The sequence below is a fragment of the Bombyx mandarina genome, chromosome 02 (genome assembly GCF_030267445.1).
Source record: "Bombyx mandarina strain Sakado chromosome 02, ASM3026744v2".
In the NCBI taxonomy this organism is placed as follows: domain Eukaryota; kingdom Metazoa; phylum Arthropoda; class Insecta; order Lepidoptera; family Bombycidae; genus Bombyx; species Bombyx mandarina.
Window position 1 is genome coordinate 6,266,045 of NC_143209.1, and position 20,569 is coordinate 6,286,613.

The 20,569-nt window shown below is 40.8% G+C and overlaps 2 protein-coding genes across 2 annotated transcripts; both read right to left on the bottom strand.

Annotated features, from left to right (window-relative positions):
• Window positions 1-1,752: 1,752 nt before the first annotated feature.
• spdo (sanpodo) lies at window positions 1,753-11,827 on the bottom strand. The gene is made up of 4 exons (XM_028177975.2): window positions 10,382-11,827; window positions 8,094-8,250; window positions 3,607-3,727; window positions 1,753-2,733 (listed from the first exon to the last, which is right to left on the bottom strand). The coding sequence occupies exons 1-4, from the start codon at window positions 11,458-11,460 to the stop codon at window positions 2,513-2,515; spliced, it is 1,578 nt and encodes a 525-aa protein (XP_028033776.2). The 5' UTR covers window positions 11,461-11,827; the 3' UTR covers window positions 1,753-2,512.
• Window positions 11,828-14,522: 2,695 nt separating this feature from the next.
• On the bottom strand, window positions 14,523-19,276 carry LOC114245684 (UDP-glycosyltransferase UGT5-like). The gene is made up of 4 exons (XM_028177944.2): window positions 18,406-19,276; window positions 17,029-17,251; window positions 15,607-15,826; window positions 14,523-14,798 (listed from the first exon to the last, which is right to left on the bottom strand). The coding sequence occupies exons 1-4, from the start codon at window positions 19,216-19,218 to the stop codon at window positions 14,525-14,527; spliced, it is 1,530 nt and encodes a 509-aa protein (XP_028033745.2). The 5' UTR covers window positions 19,219-19,276; the 3' UTR covers window positions 14,523-14,524.
• Between the last annotated feature and the right edge of the window lie 1,293 nt (window positions 19,277-20,569).

The window sequence follows — 20,569 nt, forward strand, 5'->3', positions numbered from 1 at the left end:
TCATCTGCATTTGCATCCTCAGTCCTTATTTTACCAAAGATTGTTGAAGATATTGATTATCATTTAACATTACTTCATTTAATCTAAATGGCATTTCGTCGTTGTCAAACCAAAATCTGCTACCTATGTGCACTTTTTGAGATTTTGACCTTTTCGTAACTTTATGACCTTTTCGTATAGTTCACAGCCCTATCTACCGTATAAAAAAACTGTTAAGTGCCTATAACTTTAATATTTATCTATAGCTTTCATTTGATATAGTACTTAAAAATTCACCTGCATATAAAATTTTATACGAAAATGTTTTTACTCGTTAATTCAAAATAGAGTTTTTGTATATAGCAGATTTTGGTTTGACAGCGACGATTTAGAAAAATCCGTCCGGGCGTAGCTGGAATAAACCCTTGGGCTAATAGGGAACAGGTAGGAAAAAAAGCTGTATTAGAGACTTTAACTTGGAGCTCATGTCTCAAGGTGGAATTACGTTGTTGATGTCTGTGGACTCGTAACCACTAAATATTTTTTGTGTGTGTTTTTTTGTCACAAGACCATCTTCCAGTTCTTAAAGTCCCTACATTTGTTGCGTGACGTCATTTGCAACAGACTTTAGTAAAGGGATTACGGTAAGGTTACATAAAAAAATATTTACTCAAGAATATGAGACCGAAGGAAAGAAAGAGACAAAGAATTAAGCGAACAATTTTTATTTTCACAATTAATAACATTTGTATTAATTTGCATTACATATTGTCTAATTATTTCGATATCTTTATTATTCTCGTAGGTACCTACTATTACTTAAACAAGATTAGTGAGAGAGTTGAAGTATTTAATAATCTAATTTGTGTAGGTACATATATCTATTTGTAGGTTAGAAAACAATTAATTAATAGGCTTTTAATAAAACACATTCGTCTCTCTTCGACTTAAGGAACTCATATATTAATTGTAAAAAAAAAGTACTGTTACAAGAGAATACATAAAATTTTTTTTTTTTTTATTGCTTAGATGGGTGAACGAGCTCACAGCCCACCTGGTGTTAAGTGATTACTGGAGCCCATAGACATCGACAACATAAATGCGCCACCTTGAGATAAGTTCTAACGTCTCAAGTATAGTTACAACGGCTGCCCCGCCCTTCAAACCGAAACGCATTACTGCTTCACGGCAGAAATAGGCAAGGCGGTGGTGCCTACCCGCGCGGACTCACAAGAGGTCCTACCACCAGTATATGCTCCAATATTAATTAACGTTTTCAAAGATGTGTGTGTTAATTAAGTTTTGAATTGAAATAGTAAGTATACTTATATATTTTTTAGTGTATTTAATCAATTATATAATACCTATTAACTATGAATATTACATTATAATTATACAAACTTTTATACGTTTTTGAAGTGAAAACTTCTTTAGAATCGTTGTGATTTCAAACCGGATGCAACGGAAAAAACGACAGGTAAGAGACACAAATACAAAAATGTGTAGGATGAAGCCAGCAAAGAATGAGACAGAAATATACATACTATTTAATACAGCGCCATCTGTGAGATTTTTTAATACTAACGTGTGTATGAAAGCTCTTGTAGTGAATTTTAATTTAGGATTATACGTGAAATTAAAATATCAATTCACGGAGGGCGCACACCTTACAATTATTTACTAATGACAAAATTTTACATATACTTAAGACGTTTAGGATAATTGTATTTTAATTTTGGAAGGTTTCACTTCTACCACGTGTGAATTGCACACATGTATTTTTTTTTTAAGTTAATCGTGTACCAATTTTAAATGACATATTTTAAAGATATTCTCTTAGATTCATCTATCACACTTACGCAATCTACTTTTCTTTGGTTAATTAGAAAGAAAAAAACAATTTTAATTACAAATAAAAGTGTTATTTATGTAGATAATTAATTTTTATTTATTACAAAAAAAAGCCGTAATTAATTTATAATAAATAATATATAATTGTACAGAAATGTTTTAATGTCGAATTTTTTGCGTTCTACAGCCTTATGCTTATTGAGGGTTGAAGTAAGGAGTACCATCTCTTCAATGTATTCAAAAGTGTCCGCGGGTTAGGAGCCAAATAAGGTGGCGCAATACGCAAGATTTGTAGGTACGCGCTTTTGATGGCATTATACTTACTAGAAACCTTTGCCTCAAAAATGACAGTGACGTTTGCGCAAATTCAAAACTGTCACTTAATCTAATTATAAACAACGAAATTACTAAATGTTTGTAAACGCGTTGTCCTTGCTGTAAACCCGCACAAAAATTCAACATTCAATCGACTTTTATTGTACATTTCGATTCCGCTGCCATTCAGCCCACTGAGTTTCTCGCCGGATCTTCTCGCGATTCCGATCCGGTGACAGATTCTGCGAAGCACTACTCTTGCTAAGACCAGTGTTAGCAACACTCCGGTTTGAGCCCCGTGAGCTCACATGTTAGGGCGAAGATGAAATAGCCTCTCAAGCATAGGATAAAAAGCTGCCATTTAACCTCAATAACGTACACTGGCGACTCTGTTGTCTGGCGGGTCGCTCGCGCAGCAGTAAGACACGACGGCGCCCAGACAGGCCACGCCCAGCGCGAGTACGGACACAGCGCAGACCGCGCCCGATGTTATATCGCTCAGTGGCGTCCCGGACTTCGGCTGTACCGACAGCAGAACAAGCAGCCCGAAAGCGCTGAGCAACGAGAAAGACGATAGCACTATGTACCCTGCAAGAAAAGCAACACATTGAATGCCACCGGTGGACCAGATGAAGTCGTCGTGGCCTAAAGGATAAGACGTCCGGTGCATTCGTGTTGAGCGATGCACCGGTGTTCGAATCCCGCAGGCGGGTACCAATTTTTCTAATGAAATACGTACTCAACAAATGTTCACGATTGACTTCCACGATGCAGTAATAACATCGTGTAATAACAAATCAAATACCCCCAAAATTATAATTTGCGTAATTACTGGTGGTAGGACCTCTTGTGAGTCCGCGCGGGTGGGTACCACCATTGCGCCTATTTCTGCCGTGAAGCAGTAATGCGTTTCGGTTTCAAGGGCGGGGCAGCCGTTGTAACTATACTGAGACCTTAAAACTCGTATCTCAAGGTGGGTGGCGCATTTACGTTGTAGGTGTCTATGGGCTCCAGTAACCACTTAACACCAGGTGGGCTGTGAGCTCGTCTACCCATCTCAGCAATAAAAAAAACCTTTTGAAATCAAAGTCACGGTCGAAAATTCCGTTACATAGGTACATACTAAAATCTTAGGAAGCTAATAAAAGCGTGTCAATGATACCAAAATAAAGCTTGTTTGCATATATGGCTTTGAAACATGATAGTTCACCGTACATTACCAGAGGTCTTTTTTGCCACGTACCATCCGGCTATGGAATGAGCTCCCCTCCACGGTGTTTCCCGAGCGCTATGACATGTCCTTCTTCAAACGAGGCTCGTGGAGAGTATTAAGTGGTAGGCAGCGGCTTGGCTCTGCCCCTGACATTGCTGAAGTCCATGGGCGACGGTAACCACTCACCATCAGGTGGGCCGTATGCTCGTCTGCCTACAAGGGCAATAAAAAAAAATTGTTATATTTACCTGACACGTAATTCCTGTTAGGTAACAGCCTGTGTCTTTTCGATCTGAAACCTAAAAGTCCTAGGATGAAACAGGTGAACCCCGATAGCACGCTAAAGTCTAGGTAATATTTGCGACCGATCTGAAACAATAGAAATTAAAACGTTAACTACTATAAATATATATAATAGTAAATCTATATATTAATACGTGAAACAAAAGCTTTGTATCCTTTTTTACGAAAATTGCGCGGACGGAGGAGTATGAAATTTTCCACACTTATAGAGAATATAGAGAAGAAGTGCACAATGCTAATATTTTTTTCAAATAATGCATAAAAGATACATTAAATCAATAAAGAAAACATTACACACACTACGTACCATGTATTTGACGCACACACGCAAGCATACTATTTATTGTCAAAATTTTGTTCTTGACGTCTGTGGTCAAATTGAGAATAAATTAAATATTGTTTGTCTTTATTAATATTTTTTTTTATAGTGTAGCCTTGGTGAAATTTGTGATTATAGAAGTATAAAAAACAATAATAATAGTGTACAAAATTACAATTCCAATTAGTTATAGTCGAATTTCGACTACTGCGGAGACTCTAGTATAGATAAATTAAAAAAATGTCTCGATTGTTTAGGCGAATATTACTTGGATTTTAGAATTAGTTCTAGAATGTATTGTCATGTATAATGTATTCGAAGACGTCGTGGCCTAAAGGATAAGACGTCCGGTGCATTCGTATCGAGCGATGCACCGGTGTTCGAATCCTGCAGGCGGGTACTGTTCGACTTTCCGAGGGATGATTATTAAAATAAACTTGGATTAGAAAAACTTGTATATTAAAGTAAAAAATCAATAATCTACGGATACAGTGTCACCTATGACAAGGGGTATCATGACAACGGATTTGCGTATTACAGCGCTCTCTAGTGACGGTTTTAGGAGTTGGAAAAAACAGGGTGAACATTCCGCCCACCATGAACTACAAAAGTTCATAGCCAACAACGAGGCCATCAAATTTTACATGTACAATTAACATCTCCATGAAACCGTAACATCTTAACCTAATAGTAATCAATAAAGAACTGCTCAACATGAACTAAATATAAATTACACATTAAAGAAACCATAATAACGACAAAGTTCAGTCAAGGGTTGCTTTTAAACAGTTCGTACTTACTTACAACTAAACAATAACAAAATACTTAATAGCTGATGCATCCAAAGATACATTTAAGTTACATACATTGCATGAAATATCTACAGTTATTCAGGTAAGTAATGTTAAAAAGCGATAGGCAAAATGCAAAGTTTGGAGACTGGTCTTACAATTTTAGATTTCTTACATTTGATAGTATCCTTGTGACATTATCTGGAAGTCAGTATGCTCTGGTACGACCTTGACCATTCGATACATCTTAACTATGTCCGCTGCGAAACATATAGGATAAGTACGCCATTTCATAATTATGTGTCGTAACTCTGGTTGAAGCCTTGGACCTACCAATAAATCATTGTTCAATGACTTGCCGCTGGTACCCTTACACGAAGCGTCGAAAACAACGCCGACCTTCGTTGTACTTTTGTCCTCGCGAACAACCAACTGCATGATGAGGTAGATAAACGCATCCTGGCTTAGCAGCTTCTTGTTTGTCATTAATTACTTCTATATGATTCATAGCCAGGTGGCTGCATTTATTACCTTGGATTATTCTTGCTTCAAGACTGGATTATTTTCAAGTTTCTTCTTGAGCAAGTGGATTGTTGTCGCGAAAAGGAAGACCTACAACATAACGACCCAAACTGTCCCTAGTTGTAGTGGATTCAAAGTATCTTTCACAGGATTCTTCTTCCTTGGATAAAAGTGGATGATGCTAGTCAGTTTCAATCTCCCAGAACTGACGCAGCAAATCATTGATTGAGTTGTCATGGGTATGTGCGCTAATAATGTAAGGAGTATCCCCACTAACTTAAACTCGTCCTGACAGGATCCATCCCAGCTGTGTATTTTGAGCTGTCAAGATTCCAGATGGATTTCTCAATATGCCTTCTGACAAAACCTGACCATACACATCAGCGCCCAGTAGAAGATCTATATTGCTTGGTGTACCATATCCTGGATCAGCCATCTGCAATTGCAACAATTCCGGCCAATCCTGTAATTGAATTTTCTGTGAAGGAAGAGTGGATGTTAGGCAGTTTAAAACATAGGCTTGAACGGGATAGCTAAAAGAGTTATATGTGGACTGTACTTTAAATTGAACCATATGTTTTACTGAAATACTAGATTTTTCTCCTCCTAAACCAGATATGGTACTTCGAACTGGCAACCTTCAAAGCTGCAAAAGTTGAACTGCGTGTTCGCTAATAAACGAGGCTTGAGAGCCCTGATCCAACAATGTCCTAAGTGTGTGATACATACCCTTGCTGGATACATTAACTAATGCGGTAGCTAACATTACTTGACTACTTGATGTCATTTCACTGTTAGAAAAATGGCTGACAACACGCTCCACGTGATCCGCCGCCTGCGGTTCTTGTGCTGGCTCCCGCTGTTGATTAGCGGGCTGACTAGGGCCCGCCAGGGCTGGATTGTGTGTGCCGCCTTCCTGGTGCAGCAGCGAGTGATGACGTCGGCCACAGCGCCGACAAGCCGTGCGTCGTTTGCACTGTGTTACCGAATGGTTAGCTCCGAAGCAATTGAAACACAGTTTTCTCTTCTGGATGAACTCCCGGCGATTCTCGATTGCTTCTTGTACAAATTTCTTGCATTGATAAAGCAAGTGATCTTCCGAACAGAATGGGCAGGATACAGACGTCGTCACGCTGAACACCTTCGGTTTATCCACTGCATCTTTGCCTCTAGACTCTCTTCTTTGGTTTGGTTCTAAAAACTCGAGTGCTCGATATCTTGATTCCAGGAATGATTGGAACTCGCTTAGTGTAGGCAATCGATCAGCCTGTTCGCTTAGTTTTTGTTCCCATTGTTTCTGGGATTCATTATCCAATTTTATTGTGATGAGATATATAATCAAGATGTCCCATGTCGATACAGGTATACCAAGGTTAGATAAAGCGTGCAAGCAATCATTTGTCGTATCGAATATTTGTTTGACACCGTTGGATGACTCTGAAGATAAAGCCCTTTTGCCCAACCAGCCTGGCCAGAATGCAGTTGTAACGTTTGTTATTGTACCTTTTGTTTAATAGCTATAATCGTTACTTTCGCATCCCAATATAACATTCTGGTGATTTTCTTCAAACTTTAACCAATGTTGTTCCAATAATTACAATCTCGTTTCGATTTATTCCATTGTTATTCTAGAGGCAGGTGACTTTTTGAAATTAACCTGTGCCTTAAATATCTTACTTTGAACATCGGTTTGCAATTTAATATAACTTTCCGGGCTCATTCTTCACATTCACTAGTACTTAGCAACGAAATAGTTTCGTGTTAATTACGGTTTGTAACGTTCTTTTGCACTTAAAATTGTTGTTTATCATTAGTTGTTTTCTTATCCGGCTCGAAGGACCATGTTCGACTTTCCGAGGGATGATTATTAAAATAAACTTGGATTAGAAAAACTTGTATATTAAAGTAAAAAATCAATAATCTACGGATACAGTGTCACCTATGACAAGGGGTATCATGACAACGGATTTGCGTATTACAGCGCTCTCTAGTGACGGTTTTAGGAGTTGGAAAAAACAGGGTGAACAGGTACCAATTTTCCTAATGAAATACGTACTTAACAAAATGACTTCACGATTGACTTCCACGGTGAAGGAATAACATCGTGCAATAAAAATCAAACCCGCAAAATTATAATTTGCGTAATTACTGGTGGTACGACCTCTTGTGAGTCCGCACGGGTAGGTACCACCGCCCCGCCTATTTCTGCCGTGAAGCAGTAATGCGTTTCGGTTTGAAGGGTGTGGCAGCCGTTGTGACTATACTGAGACCTTAGAACTATATCTCAAGGTGTGTGGCGCATTTACGTTGTTGATGTCTATGGGCTCCAGTAACCACTTAACACCAGGTGGGCTGTGAGCTCGTCCACACATCTAAGCAATAAAAAATAAATAAATAAATATTGGAGTTGAGTCACTGTTTTTTTATTGCTTAGATGGGTGGACCGTTATATGTAATAACAGTGGTTTATTAGCTGTTTAGTATCTGTGAAAGTTCACAAATTCGGGAAAATGAAATATAGGCGCTGGGCGTAACTTCTCGGGATCCCCCAAAAAGTCCACTGAAAAAGTCTCAGTAAAGGTCCACCATTTTACTGAGATTATATTTCAAGCCATATCATCTCATTTCATTTCATCCCAGTTGATTAATGTCTCAAATTAACCATCTTCGTTTCACACCATATTATCATTTTCCATAAAAATAACAATATAAATTAAAATAAGACACGACCTAAAGGTCTCAGTTACCAGGTCATAAAATACCTAAAAAAAAAAATTTGCTATCAAAAATATGAACTCACAGCATACATCATATAGAAACTTAGGCCCATGCTGAGTCCTCCGCAGAGGGTCAATATCAGCGTCGCTATTGTCAATGATGCGGTGCCTGGACTCGTCTTCAAGCTTGATATGGACTTGTACGTGTCTTCTGATATTGTCGACGGCGGTGGTGCCACTCTGGAATATAGAGAAACTCCAGTTAAGTGGCTAGAAAAACGAATCTTGGTCAACGGTCATCGAAGCCTCTGGCTTGAGAGAAAGAGCAAGTTTTTGAACGAAGTTCCTTATGGGACGATGCGGAGGGGTACCCTAACCGGGAAAAAACGTCCGTAACATAAGATTTTTATTATTTATGTATAGTCTTAGTATGATGTCTATACAGTGTCTTATGTATAGTCTACGTGATGACGGTTATTATTATTGTTCATATATAAATAGCTGTTTCTTTGTATATTATTATAATATATTTTTTGATAAATCATTGTGAACAAAAGTTGATGACTTTGTAAAGTTGTTTTTTTTTATCAATAAAAAAATCATATTAAAAAATGTATACCCGAATCATTATTTTCTTTATACCTCGAATATAACTTAAAATTAATCTATATCTATACTAATATAGAAATCTAGAGTGGTTTCGATCGTTATGTGTAACGTTATGTATAAACTCTTACACATAACGTTTTTCACGCAATCCATCCAATTTTTCTTAGGTCTACCTCTACCTTTTCCTCTTCTTCGGCTGCCTAACAATCATTTGCTATCTATACTCATATATAAATCTACAGTGGTTTTTACGGATGTTCCGTTATAACTACTGAACCATGCATCCGATTGACTTGAAACTTGGTATCCATGTAGAAGATACATGTACTTAATGGATAGGCTAATATTTATATGAGTGTCGGACTCCCTACACCAGTTGCGGGGGCGTTAATGAAGAGAATCTTTGTGGGGGTGAGAGATAATAAAGTTAATTTTAAATGCACAGCGAAGCGGACTGGTACAGCAAGTATTTTTATAATAAGGAACTTCGTTCCTAGCCAGTGTCCCACGACACCACACATCTTTTTTATTTATTTTATTGCCCTTGTAGGCAGACGAGCATACGGCCCACCTGATGGTGAGTGGTTACCGTCGCCCATGGACTTCAGCAATGCCAGGGGCAGAGCCAAGCCGCTGCCTACTGCTTAATACTCTTCACAAGCCTCGTTCGAAGAAGGACATGTCATAGCGCTCGGGAAACACCGTGGAGGGGAGCTCATTACATAGCCGGATGGTACGTGGCAAAAAAGATATTTGGAAGCGCATTGTAAATGACCGCAGTGGCTCCAGGTAGAATGGATGAACTCTACTCCGGTGGCGGGCGGTGAGATAGTAAAAACGAGATGATGGGATAATCTCTCCCATCAGAGAGACAAAGAAAAGATAATTAACATTGAAAATGAGGTAGGTATAATTTGTGCCAAAGGCTTTATCGCTAAAGGCCATCTCTTCTATGCCAAAACCGTAATAACTAATCGTCGGAAACAAAAGCGAGATTAAACCGTAGAATTACTTTAGATTAAGACTACGATACGCGAATACCGAAGAAAATACTAGATTTTTTTATCTCTTCTTAGCCGATTTGGGCATGGCGACCACTACCCTTTCTAATTATCACGGTGTTCTCATGTGTGGCTAATATATCTGATGTTACTCCTGAAAATTCATGAATGCACAATGCGTATAAGTGAGCACATCATTATAATAATTAATTTTAAGAGATATCACAAGACGAACGTGCTTTCAGTACATCGCGACGAGCATCTCTTTTAGAGCAGCGTTTCTCCTCAAAGTTATTTACTTTAGTTTTCATCAACTACTTCGGGTCGTTGAAAATTAGACAAAATACGAACAATTCTATGCCAATAGCAATAAAAATCAAAACTATATATGTAGTTATCTGATAGTTCTTAAGTGTATCACCTACGGGAATCGACGTCGCCCTAAATACGTCATTACGGATCCTCCCGATCCGTTAACGGTGCTTTTAGGTACCTCAAGCACCGTCCGCGAATTAACCCATAGACACAGCCCACTGAGTTTCTCGCCGGATCTTCTCAGTGGATTGCGTTTCCGATCCGGTGGTAGATTCTGCGAGGCACTGCTCTTGCTAGGGCCAGTGTTAACAACACTCTGGTTTGAGCCCCGTGAGCTCACCCACGTGTAAGGCGAAGCTGAAATAACCTCTCAAGGCTATCAATCAGCATAGGAAGGATAAAAAAAAATCCAACAGGCCGGGTGTAGACTATTCAAAAATACTAACCTTGGTACGATAACAGCAGTATTCTTGTCTCTTCTCCTCTCCCTCCTGCTCTCTCTGCTTAAATCTCTCTCAAAACTGTCTCTGCTCTTCTCTCGGACGCTTGTCACAAACACGTCCGGTCTGTCCGCATCATCTCCAATTCCATAACTCAACTTCTGTTGGGCTTTAGGCGAAATAGGCGATGTGTTCCGTGAGAGAGTTAGGTTGGCGCACGATCTGGATCGAGCCACTCCGTCGGTCGGGGTGCTGGATACCATTCTTTGAGGCGTGCCGTACTTAATGGGGCTCGCTTGGTTTTTATTAGGCGTTATCCTCACAGATGGCTGTGAGGGATAGCTTCTCAATTTCCGCGGAGTCGACAATAATTCGTGAAGTTTCTGCGTGGCGATTAGATTCTGTTGCGACATGACAGGAGAACTGAATGTCACCGCGTTCTTTCTGACCGGCTCGACGTCATCTGTGGGCACGATGGCGTATCTATGCGTTCTGCCATTGACCGTTTTCACAATTTCCGTAGGTATCTCCTTCAATTCGTTCTCGTCAGGTCCGTCAACGTTGTATTCCTCGATTTCACTGGGATCTGCTTCAACTATACGTTTCTTTGTCGGCGAATAATCAAAATCATCCATATCGCGTATAATTTCGTAACGATCCTTCAGCGTGTCGACGCCGTCATTGTGGATCGTGATATTAAGCTTTGAATTCCTTTCCTGTTTGAATTGCGCCATTTCTAGGTCTTCGCTTCGAGTTCTGCATCGGACGCGTCTTGTCGGCTTGTGGACCAGGGACGCCTGTCTCTGGAACCTGGGCTGGTATTTGAGCGGTTTCGGCGGCAATTCCGGGGGCTCGTCTCTGTTACGACCGGCCGGAGACATCCTTATTGGATTGTCTGAAATATCCGTTCTGACTATACGGTTGCAGACCTCGATCTTCCTCGGCGAATTACCTCCCAGCGGAGGCATTCGTGGTCTGTCGGGTGCCACTATTTTGGTAACGCATGCCTTCTGAAAGACCACTTCGCTCTGTGAACAGAATGCTGGGTTCGAATAATATTTGTATACGATTTTAGGCGAGTCCATTTTTGTCTGATCTTTCCCGCCTTCGTGTTTCCTGAAGCGTGATTCCGCTTCGCTTTCCTCGAAGGGTGCTTCTTAGGCTGGAACGGTGAACGTCTCTTAGCAGCAACAAAAAACCTTTCTGAAGAACTGTTTGCACATCGTCATGTTAACAAGAAAACAAATAACTTAAAATACTTTTTTAAAATGAGGTCATCGGCCCTAATGGCGCACTAATTTCGTAACTGTTTTATTTTTCTCTTAAAATCACTTGACTGTTTAAGCACAAACAAATTATTCACATTGTTTATTACGAAATGTACTTTTTAATTTTTTTCAATATAGAATCAAAATATACACATCCTATCGTTTCCGAATTCAACCGTCGACTGAAGGGGAATTCGAATTTCAAAATTTAAAAAAAGCCGGGAAACGACAAACGACTCTCGCGCACCCCTGCGAAGCGGCACGCGCTATGAATTCCAACAAAAAAACATACATACTAATACCATCCGTAGCTCATTATGTTACAGTTCAATTTTTCCTGCTCATAATCTGTCCATAGAATAATATTTTTCCAGGAAAACAAGAACGTTTGATATACAACTATGACGCTATTGTACTCTGATATAAGTTAGAGAATTCCGTGAATGAAATCTGTAGGATAATTCGTTTTATTTCCGTCGCGTTTGTTGTGCAATTATTGAATGAACAAAAGGGCGATCTTATATGGGGTGATTACGGGGTCCCGTTTTATTTGATGGAAAGCGAAGTTTTATAGTATTATTATTAAGCTCGACTACCAAAGCATTAGATTCTAGATGTCGGTACATAGAAAAGATAAATTTGTATGTAAATTATAGATATATTTTTTTGTTTATTTATTCATAGGTTTGGACTGTATTGATAGATCAAAATTTGCTCTATGGTCTTCCGAATTTACCTATAGACTGTTGCCTAGTACACAAACTGTACGAACCCGTTGAGTTCTTGGCGGATCTTCTCAGCGGATCGCGATTCTGATCCGATGGTAGCAACATTCGCGAAGCAGCTACCCTTGAGTTGTTAGATCTTCTCTGGAGACGGTCGGACTGCTGTTAGCAAATCCCTTCTCTACTGACGGAGGCCATGCCACCCATCTGTTCTGGTGAAACTGGAAAGGCCTCCGGGCTATCGGAATTCTTTCATTAATTTTTTTCATATATACTGGTGGTAGGAATTCTTGTGAGTCCGCACGGATAGGTACCACCACTCTGCCTATTTTTGCCGTGAAGCCGTTGTAACTATACTGAGACCTTAGAACTTGTATCTCAAGCTGGGTGGCGCGTTTACATTGTAGATGTCCATGGGCTCCAGTAACCACTTAACACCAAGTGGGCTGTGAGCTCGTCCACTCATCTAAGCAATACAAAAAAAATACCTGCCGCTTGACGAATTTTCGATAAAAAAATTAATTACTTTATAACGTTAAAATTCAAGTCGAGTTCCACCGGTGTTTTTAATAATAATAGTAAGTAGGGGTCGCACGTGCTGTAACGGTCGCGCGCATCTGTCCCCGCAGCTGCTTCAGGGGTGAACAACAATTTTACAAAACGGTCGACGATTAGGTCCCTTATTTTTAACCGACTTCAAAAAAGGAGGAAGTTCTCAATTCGAGTGTATGTTATTTTTTTTTTTTTTTGTTAGGTACCTCATAACTTTTGACTGGGTGAATCGATTTTGATGATTGTTTTTTTATTACAAAGCTGACGCTTCCCGTGTGGTCCAGTTCCGATAATGGTATCAGACAAAACCATATAAGTCTTAAATTTGCATTAAGTACGTGCGCGACAAATAGATGATTAACTCAATAACTCGATATCACGCCAACCGATTTCGATGATTATTGTTTTTAGTGTATATATTAATTTGTTTTGGAATATTATTTTTTCTATTTGAAGTCGGTTTTTGTTAAAGCATGTCTATTTACAATTATTAACACACTTTCCACACACGGGTAGTCCACACACGGTGTCCTCACGGCTAGGTACCACCACCCAATTATTTCTGCCATGAAGCAGTAATGCGTTTCGATTTGAAGGGCGGGGCAGCCGTTGTAACTATACTGAGACCTTAAAATACTTACCTTACTTATCTGTGCGGACCCACAAGAGGTCCCACCAGTAATTACTCAAATTATAATTATGTGGATTTGATTTTTATTATACGATGTTATTCCTTCACCGTGGAAATCAATCGTGAACATTTGTTAAGTACGTATTTCATTAGAAAGATTGGTACCCGCCTGCGGGATTCGAACACCGGTGCATCGCTCAACACGAATGCACAGTGCAGTCCTTTAGGCCACGACGACTTCAATGTCACGGGAACCCTCTGGACTTGACCACCTCAGTCTTTTAGGCGGGATCCCAAACACATACAACATTTAATGTTGAAAATACGTGCTAATTTACGTTTCAACCAATCGGTTATTTAAAGTTGGCAGTATTTTAAATGTTGCCTATCTCTGTTTGATTACGCGCCGGTGACGCAGTCAATACTCCCTTGTATCGTAATGACATTGACGTTTCTTTGTGTGACAGTTTTATATTTGTTTGTCTGTGTGTATTTTTTTTTTAATTGCTTAGATGGGTGGACGAGCTCACAGCCCACCTGGTGTTAAGTGGTTACTGGAGCCCATAGGCATCTACAATGTAAATGCGCCACCCAGCTTGAGATATAAGTTCTAATGTCTCAAGTATAGTTACAACGGCTGCCCCACCCTTCAAACCGAAACGCATTACTGCTTCACGGCAGAAATAGGCACAGTGGTGGTACCTACCCGTGCGGACTCACAGGATATCCTACCACCAGGTTTTGCGGGTTTGATTTTTATTACACGATGTTATTCCTTCACCGTGGAAGTCAATCGTGAACATTTGTTAAGAAGGTCATTAGAAAAATTGGTACCCGCCTGCGGGATTCGAACACCGTTGTTGCATCGCTACATACGAATGCACCGGACGTCTTATCCTTTAGGCCACGACGACTACATACATTATCATTATCCCAACAACTGCAGCAGGAATTAATAAAAACCCGAATTATTTCAAATTTTAATTCCGAAACCCTTAAGAAGTGACTTCAGAATAAGCACAGCGGTCCAAGCGATGAGGCTGCTGACGCACACACAGCAGCAGATGACGAGGAGAAGCAGCTCGTGGTTCAGATAGTCCAGGAGGCGCATGTCTGCGGCCGGCGCGCGCATGTGGGCGGCGCCCCCGGGCCGCAGCAGGCGCTCCGTCCACCAGGCCACGCGCTGCGCCGGAGACAGCCGGACGTCGCTCACCAGACCACGGAATCTCAACACGCTACTCCGGTACCTGGAGTATCACATTCACACTCAGACTATACTGGCTGCTGGTTTAGTATCAGATACATCGGGTCCACTAATTTAGATGTATTTTATTAGCACTAGAGGTCCCCGGTAGTCGAAATTCGACTATAATTAATTGAAATTATAAGTTTGTACGCTATTATGGTTCTATTGTCAAAGACTAGATATTTATTATACTTCTATAGTCATAGATTGCGTCAAGACTACACTTTAGACAAATAATATTAAAGATAAACAATATTAATCTATTCTCAATTTGACCACAGAGTGTAACATTAAAGAAAAGAGTATGTATACATATGCGTGTGTGTGTCAAATACACGGTAGTGTGTGTAATGTTTTCTTTATTGCCTTAAGGATTTTTTTATGAATCTATACTAATATTATAAAGAGGAAAGATTTGTTTGTTTGTTTGTTTCGAATAGGCTCCGAAACTACTGGACCGATTTGAAAAATTCTTTTTCCATTAGAAGCCGACATTGTCCCTGATGAACATAGGCTACTTTTTTTAAACTTTGTTTTTTTTTTTTTGGTTTCATGTGTGTTTTAATGTTTCCGAGGCGAAGCGAGGGCGGGTCGCTAGTAATTTATAAAAATATTAGTATTCTGAACTCCTACTCTATATTCTCTATAAGTGTGAGAAATATCATACTCCTCCGTCCGCGCAATTTTCGTAAAAAGGGATACAAAGTTTTTGCTTCACGTATTAATAACGTAAATACATAATATAAATCTCAGCTACAGTTCCTCTCTGTAATTAAAGTTAAGAAACATAAACTTAACAATTCACCAACTTATCATTCTCTATGACTTCCACAATGGCCGCTTTGAACTCCTCGGCAGTAACGGTTTCCGCATCCAGATACAACCCCATGCCGTGGTGAACGTAATTGTCCACGTTCAACCATTGGTCAGCCAGGAATGGTATCCCGATCAGAGGTAGCCCGCATTCTATAGCTTCTTCTGACGTCTGCAGCCCTGCCTGGGTTATCACCAGCTTCACGTTCGGATGTCCTGAGTATTAAGGGGGATTTATATATTACTTTATTCCGACAAAGTAGCGATGGACTTCACAATGTTAATGCAACTTGCAACATGAGGTGATGGCTGTCGTAGCCTTCAGACAAAGAGGCTTGTTTGCTTGGCGGTAGATCTTGACAAAACGGCCTTAGGAATTTAAGAGGTCGTCCCTTTACCTACGTGGAGCTAGGGATTACGTAGAAAATCAGACAAGAGAGTGAATATACCACAAATGACTACAGAGCATAGGAGTCTGCTCCTACAACATAGCAGTCTTTAGGGCCTTAGGATGAATTTTGACCAAACACTTCAAAGCCGATAAAAGTATTCCTCCTTTTTTTTCCTACCTAAGGTGATAGTCTTAAAGGCTATTTCTGCGTAACCTTAACTAGTAGGTGAGCTCACGGGGCTCAAACCTGATGACGTTGCTACACGAACTCTAGCAAGAGCCGTGATTCGCAGAATCTACAACCGGATCGGAAACGCGACCCACTGAGAAGATCCGGCGAAACTCAGTGGGCTGTGTCTCTGGGTTAATTTACTCGTCGAGCCCTTCGTTGCAAGCGAAATCTCCCTATTTTCTCATGAATAATCAGAAAGACTTGGAGAGGCGCCTGCCCTTTTGCTTGAGAGCGGCTAAGCGCTCGATCCTAACAGGCGCTATCGGGGTCTGCACGCGCCGTCTCGTCTCCCACGAGCGATCAGTTCAATACGTGATTCAAACGAAGGACGACCACATATCTTTGTGTACAAATTAACCCCTACAAAATCGTATTGAGAACCATTCGTAACATAAACAGAAGTACAACAATCCAAATATGGTTTTACTCATATAAGTTAAATAAATAATAAAATAAATATTTAATAACAATGACGCCACGTTAACTGGTCCCGTGCTAAGTACGTAAAGAACTTGTGTTACAGGTACCAGATAACGGAAATAAATGTAAGATTTTTATTATACACGTACATATATTTAATGTTTAATATACATCCATAACCCTGGAAAAGACATTTATATTTATAATACAAATATCTTCCCTTGGCGGGATTCGAACCCGCGACCTCCTTGTGTAGTGACCATGTCACTTAGCACTACACCAGACGGCCGTTAAATCACAGTCCTGTGAAGACAACCATACGCTGCGACGGCGGAACCTTCACTCGACATTACCCTCAAGCAACTAGACACTCACTGAAGACATCAACCTGCGGGAACCACCGTCCGGTCTTGACGTTCTCCGGCATCCCCTCCACCACGTCGAGATCCCACTTCCACAGCACCTTGTACGGCAGGTCACGGAACACGCTCGCGAACATCCGCGTCAGCTGACGAGGCAGCTTCGAAGGAGGAACGTTTGTGCCGAAGCTCATGTAGATCACGCCGGTGTCAGATGAATCCAAATACGCTTGGAGATCCTGGAGGTAAAAACGTATACAACTTACTGGTGATAGGACCTCTTGTGAGTCAGCACGGGTAGGTACCACCGCCTTACCTATTTCTGTTTCGTGAAGCAGTAATGCGTTTCGGTCTGAAGGGTAGGGCAGCCGTTGTAAGGAGATCTTAGAACTTACATCTCAAGGTGGGTGGCGCATTTACGTTGTAGATGTCTATGGGCTCCAGTAACCACTTAAAACCAGGTGGGCTGTGAGCTCGTCCGCCCATCTAAGCAATAAAAAAAAAAGATTCTGAAAGATTTTTTTCCAGCATACATAGACTCGACTGAGATTTTTGTTTATTGCTAAGATGAGAGGACGCGCTCACGATATGGTATTAAAATTGTTACCCAGAGGTGCCCAGAGACATTAACAACGTAAATGCTGCCACCCACCATGAGACGGCTGCTCAGCCTTTCAAACCGGAACGCATTACTGCTTCACGACAGAAATATGCGGTGGTACCTACCCGTGCGGACTTAAAAGACGCCCCACCACCAGTACCTAATTACACGAATTAAAATTTTTTGGGTTTGATTTTTATTACACGATCTTATTCCTTCACCGTGGAAGTCAATCGTGAGCATTTGTTGAGTACGTAAAAGATGATGAGCGCATTAAAAGCAGTTTTGAATTTAGAGTTTACACGCTGGTGACGCCGCCTCTTTAGGATCCATTGAATCCTCCTTGAAGACGTAAGATTTTCTTTCATAAATCGATCGCCAAAGAATGTAATTTTGAATTTTGAACTCACCCACGACACATTCGCATTCCCGTTTCTCTACGAGCATCACGCAATACACGAGTGTTACTAAGTAAATTAAGCCCGTTTTTTGCACCTCTATTGCATAATACAAGAGTTTTTATTAATATTAAAAGTACTCGCCTCCCTTTCGCCGCTGATATAACCATTGAGGAACCCTACCGCTGACGAGGACTAAAAGAACATCAGGTGAGTGAAGAGTTTAGTATTCTCTAATTCAAGCTGTACTTTCCCAGCATAACTGCGCCGCTGAAATACCGCCTGTGAGAGAACCCTCAGCGATGGGCACGACCTTGACTGACTTCCATCCGGGTCGTATGCCTGTCAGTCTTTACGAATAACACAAAACCTTACGTGAAATCATAAAACTCACCCTTGGCAATTCCTTCGCAGGATTACTATAGATATTCCCGATGTAATGAACGTTCTGCGGCAAAGGACGGTTATTGTCCCACAACGGGTTCAAGTTCAAGAGCATGGCGTCCACGTTCCTCCTTAAGCTCCTAAGAGGAGGCGCATCATTGAAAATACCTTTTAAAATCTCATCCTCTTTGGCCTCGTTCGCATGAAAAACCGATTGCACGTGCAGATTTCTAAGCATTTCGCTAATCCTTTCCGAGGTCGTTAAGTCGTAGATCTTCTGATGAAATAACGAAGGGTGATAAGTCCAATGGTCGGGCAGGCCCATGGTGTCAGGGTTGCCGGGACTAGTGCCCATGGAACTGATCTGCAGCACTGGAACTTTGTACAGGTACGACCAGATCAATATCGGTCGGAACCAAGCTTCTAAAATTAGCAGATCGAATTGGGCATTACGGATCAATTTCTCAACATCCGCCAAACGAAGTTGCTCTGCAAATATGTTCGGCATAACCTCAAAAATAACATTTACGCCGTCGTAAATAAAGTTGTCTTTCCCGAATTTAGCTATTGAAACTTCCTGGTTCCACAGCGAATAAGAGATCGGACCCGCGTCGATTTCCGTGAGGTTCCGCGGGGTATCTCCCTTCGGATACGCTGGGTTCGTGGTTATAAATGTTACTTGATGGTTCTTGGTTAGCTCTTCGATTATTGGGCGGAAGATCAGCTGATGGCAGTATGACGGCGTGGGCACGACAATAAGAATCCTTGCCGCGTGCGTGTGCGGCGCACAAAAGACTAACGCTATGACCACCCTCAGGATCATGGTGTACGTTTCGCGCTGTGGCTTCACCAGCCTTTGTTATCTACTAGATTGTTTTTGTTTATGTACCCACTACTATGTTGAACTCGAAATATATATTTGGATTACACAATATCATGCGATTGTGTCCTTCGTTTTTAATACTACTTTAAAGTTGTTGCATTCAAATGACTCGAGAAGTGTCTTTTTTTTCTTCCAAGCGTTTTCCCGGTTTGGTGCCAGGGTCGACTTTTCTAATTAAGCTCTTTCACTAAGGCCCGGTCTTCGACATCCTTCTGGGTTGGGTCATTCTCCTCCATATCCGCTTTTACCACATTCAAGAAGTGTAAAGTACCCAAATCGTCGAAAGCGATATAACGACAATAAGAAATGCAAGATTAAACAGTAAAAGTATGTAGTTTTGTTTATTGTCACCGGAATCTATAGGACCAAAGGATCTAATGGAGCATCCACCGTCGAGTCGCAATTCTATACTATACCTAATGATTGTCTCTTCAAATCGGAAGGCATGGCGGTTTAGCGGCATAAATAGGCTATAGTTATACTTAACCGGGCTTACAAGACCAGTTAACCAGTTATTACGGGAAATTAAAGCTACAACGAATTTGGTATTTATGACACGATCTTATTCCTTCACCGTTAAAGCCATTCGTGAGCATTTGTTAAGATCCTTTGGTATCTTTGAAACCGTAGTTAAGGTACCTGCCAACGTATTAATATCCCAACATACAAGCCATGAAAGTTTATGCAAGCTTTTTATTTATTTATTTTTTATTGCTTAGATGGGTGGACGAGCACACAGCCCACCTGGTGTTAAGTGGCTACTGAAGCCCATAGACATCTATAGCGTAAATGCGCCACTCACCTTGATATATAAGTTCTAAGGTCTCAGTATAGTTACAACGGCTGCCCCACCCTTCAAACTGAAACACATTACTGCTTCACGGCAGAAATAGGCAGGGTGGTGGTACCTACCCGTGCGGACTCACAAGAGGTTCTACCACCAGTACAAGCAGGATGGTTGTGCCTAACCTCGAGCTCACTATACGAGGAACAATACAAACAATATTGCTACTACTTCATATGGTTCACTTCATATGGTTACTTCACTTGGTTTTATTAGATACGTTATTTGGCGTGAGAATTTTGGTCCATTTGGTTATTTTTAATTATGGGAACCGTGTCTCGGTACGAGCACACATTACGTCTTATCCGTTAGGCCACTGACGTTTGGTCGGGTGTCACGCCGCGAGTCTGGTTGTAGTGTTGACCGTGGGAACACCTTACTGTGCCCGGTTTCTGACCTCGGGCGGAGATCGGACGTTGAATGTGAGATTGCAAAGGGAGTCGTTTG

Bases quoted from the DNA above. Each gene is read 5' to 3' on its own strand.
- spdo (XM_028177975.2), bottom strand. From the start codon at position 11,460: ATGGACTCGCCTAAAATCGTATACAAATATTATTCGAACCCAGCATTC. The intron at 3,728-8,093 runs GTGAGTTCATAT...CTATTGTTTCAG, and splicing joins GTTTCTATATGATGTATGCT to ATCGGTCGCAAATATTACCT. The intron at 2,734-3,606 runs GTAAATATAACA...CTTTTCTTGCAG, and splicing joins TAACAGGAATTACGTGTCAG to GGTACATAGTGCTATCGTCT.
- LOC114245684 (XM_028177944.2), bottom strand. From the start codon at position 19,218: ATGATCCTGAGGGTGGTCATAGCGTTAGTCTTTTGTGCGCCGCACACG. The intron at 17,252-18,405 runs GTGAGTTTTATG...TTTTACCTCCAG, and splicing joins CTGCGAAGGAATTGCCAAGG to GATCTCCAAGCGTATTTGGA. The intron at 15,827-17,028 runs GTGAGTGTCTAG...CTTAATACTCAG, and splicing joins CCCGCAGGTTGATGTCTTCA to GACATCCGAACGTGAAGCTG.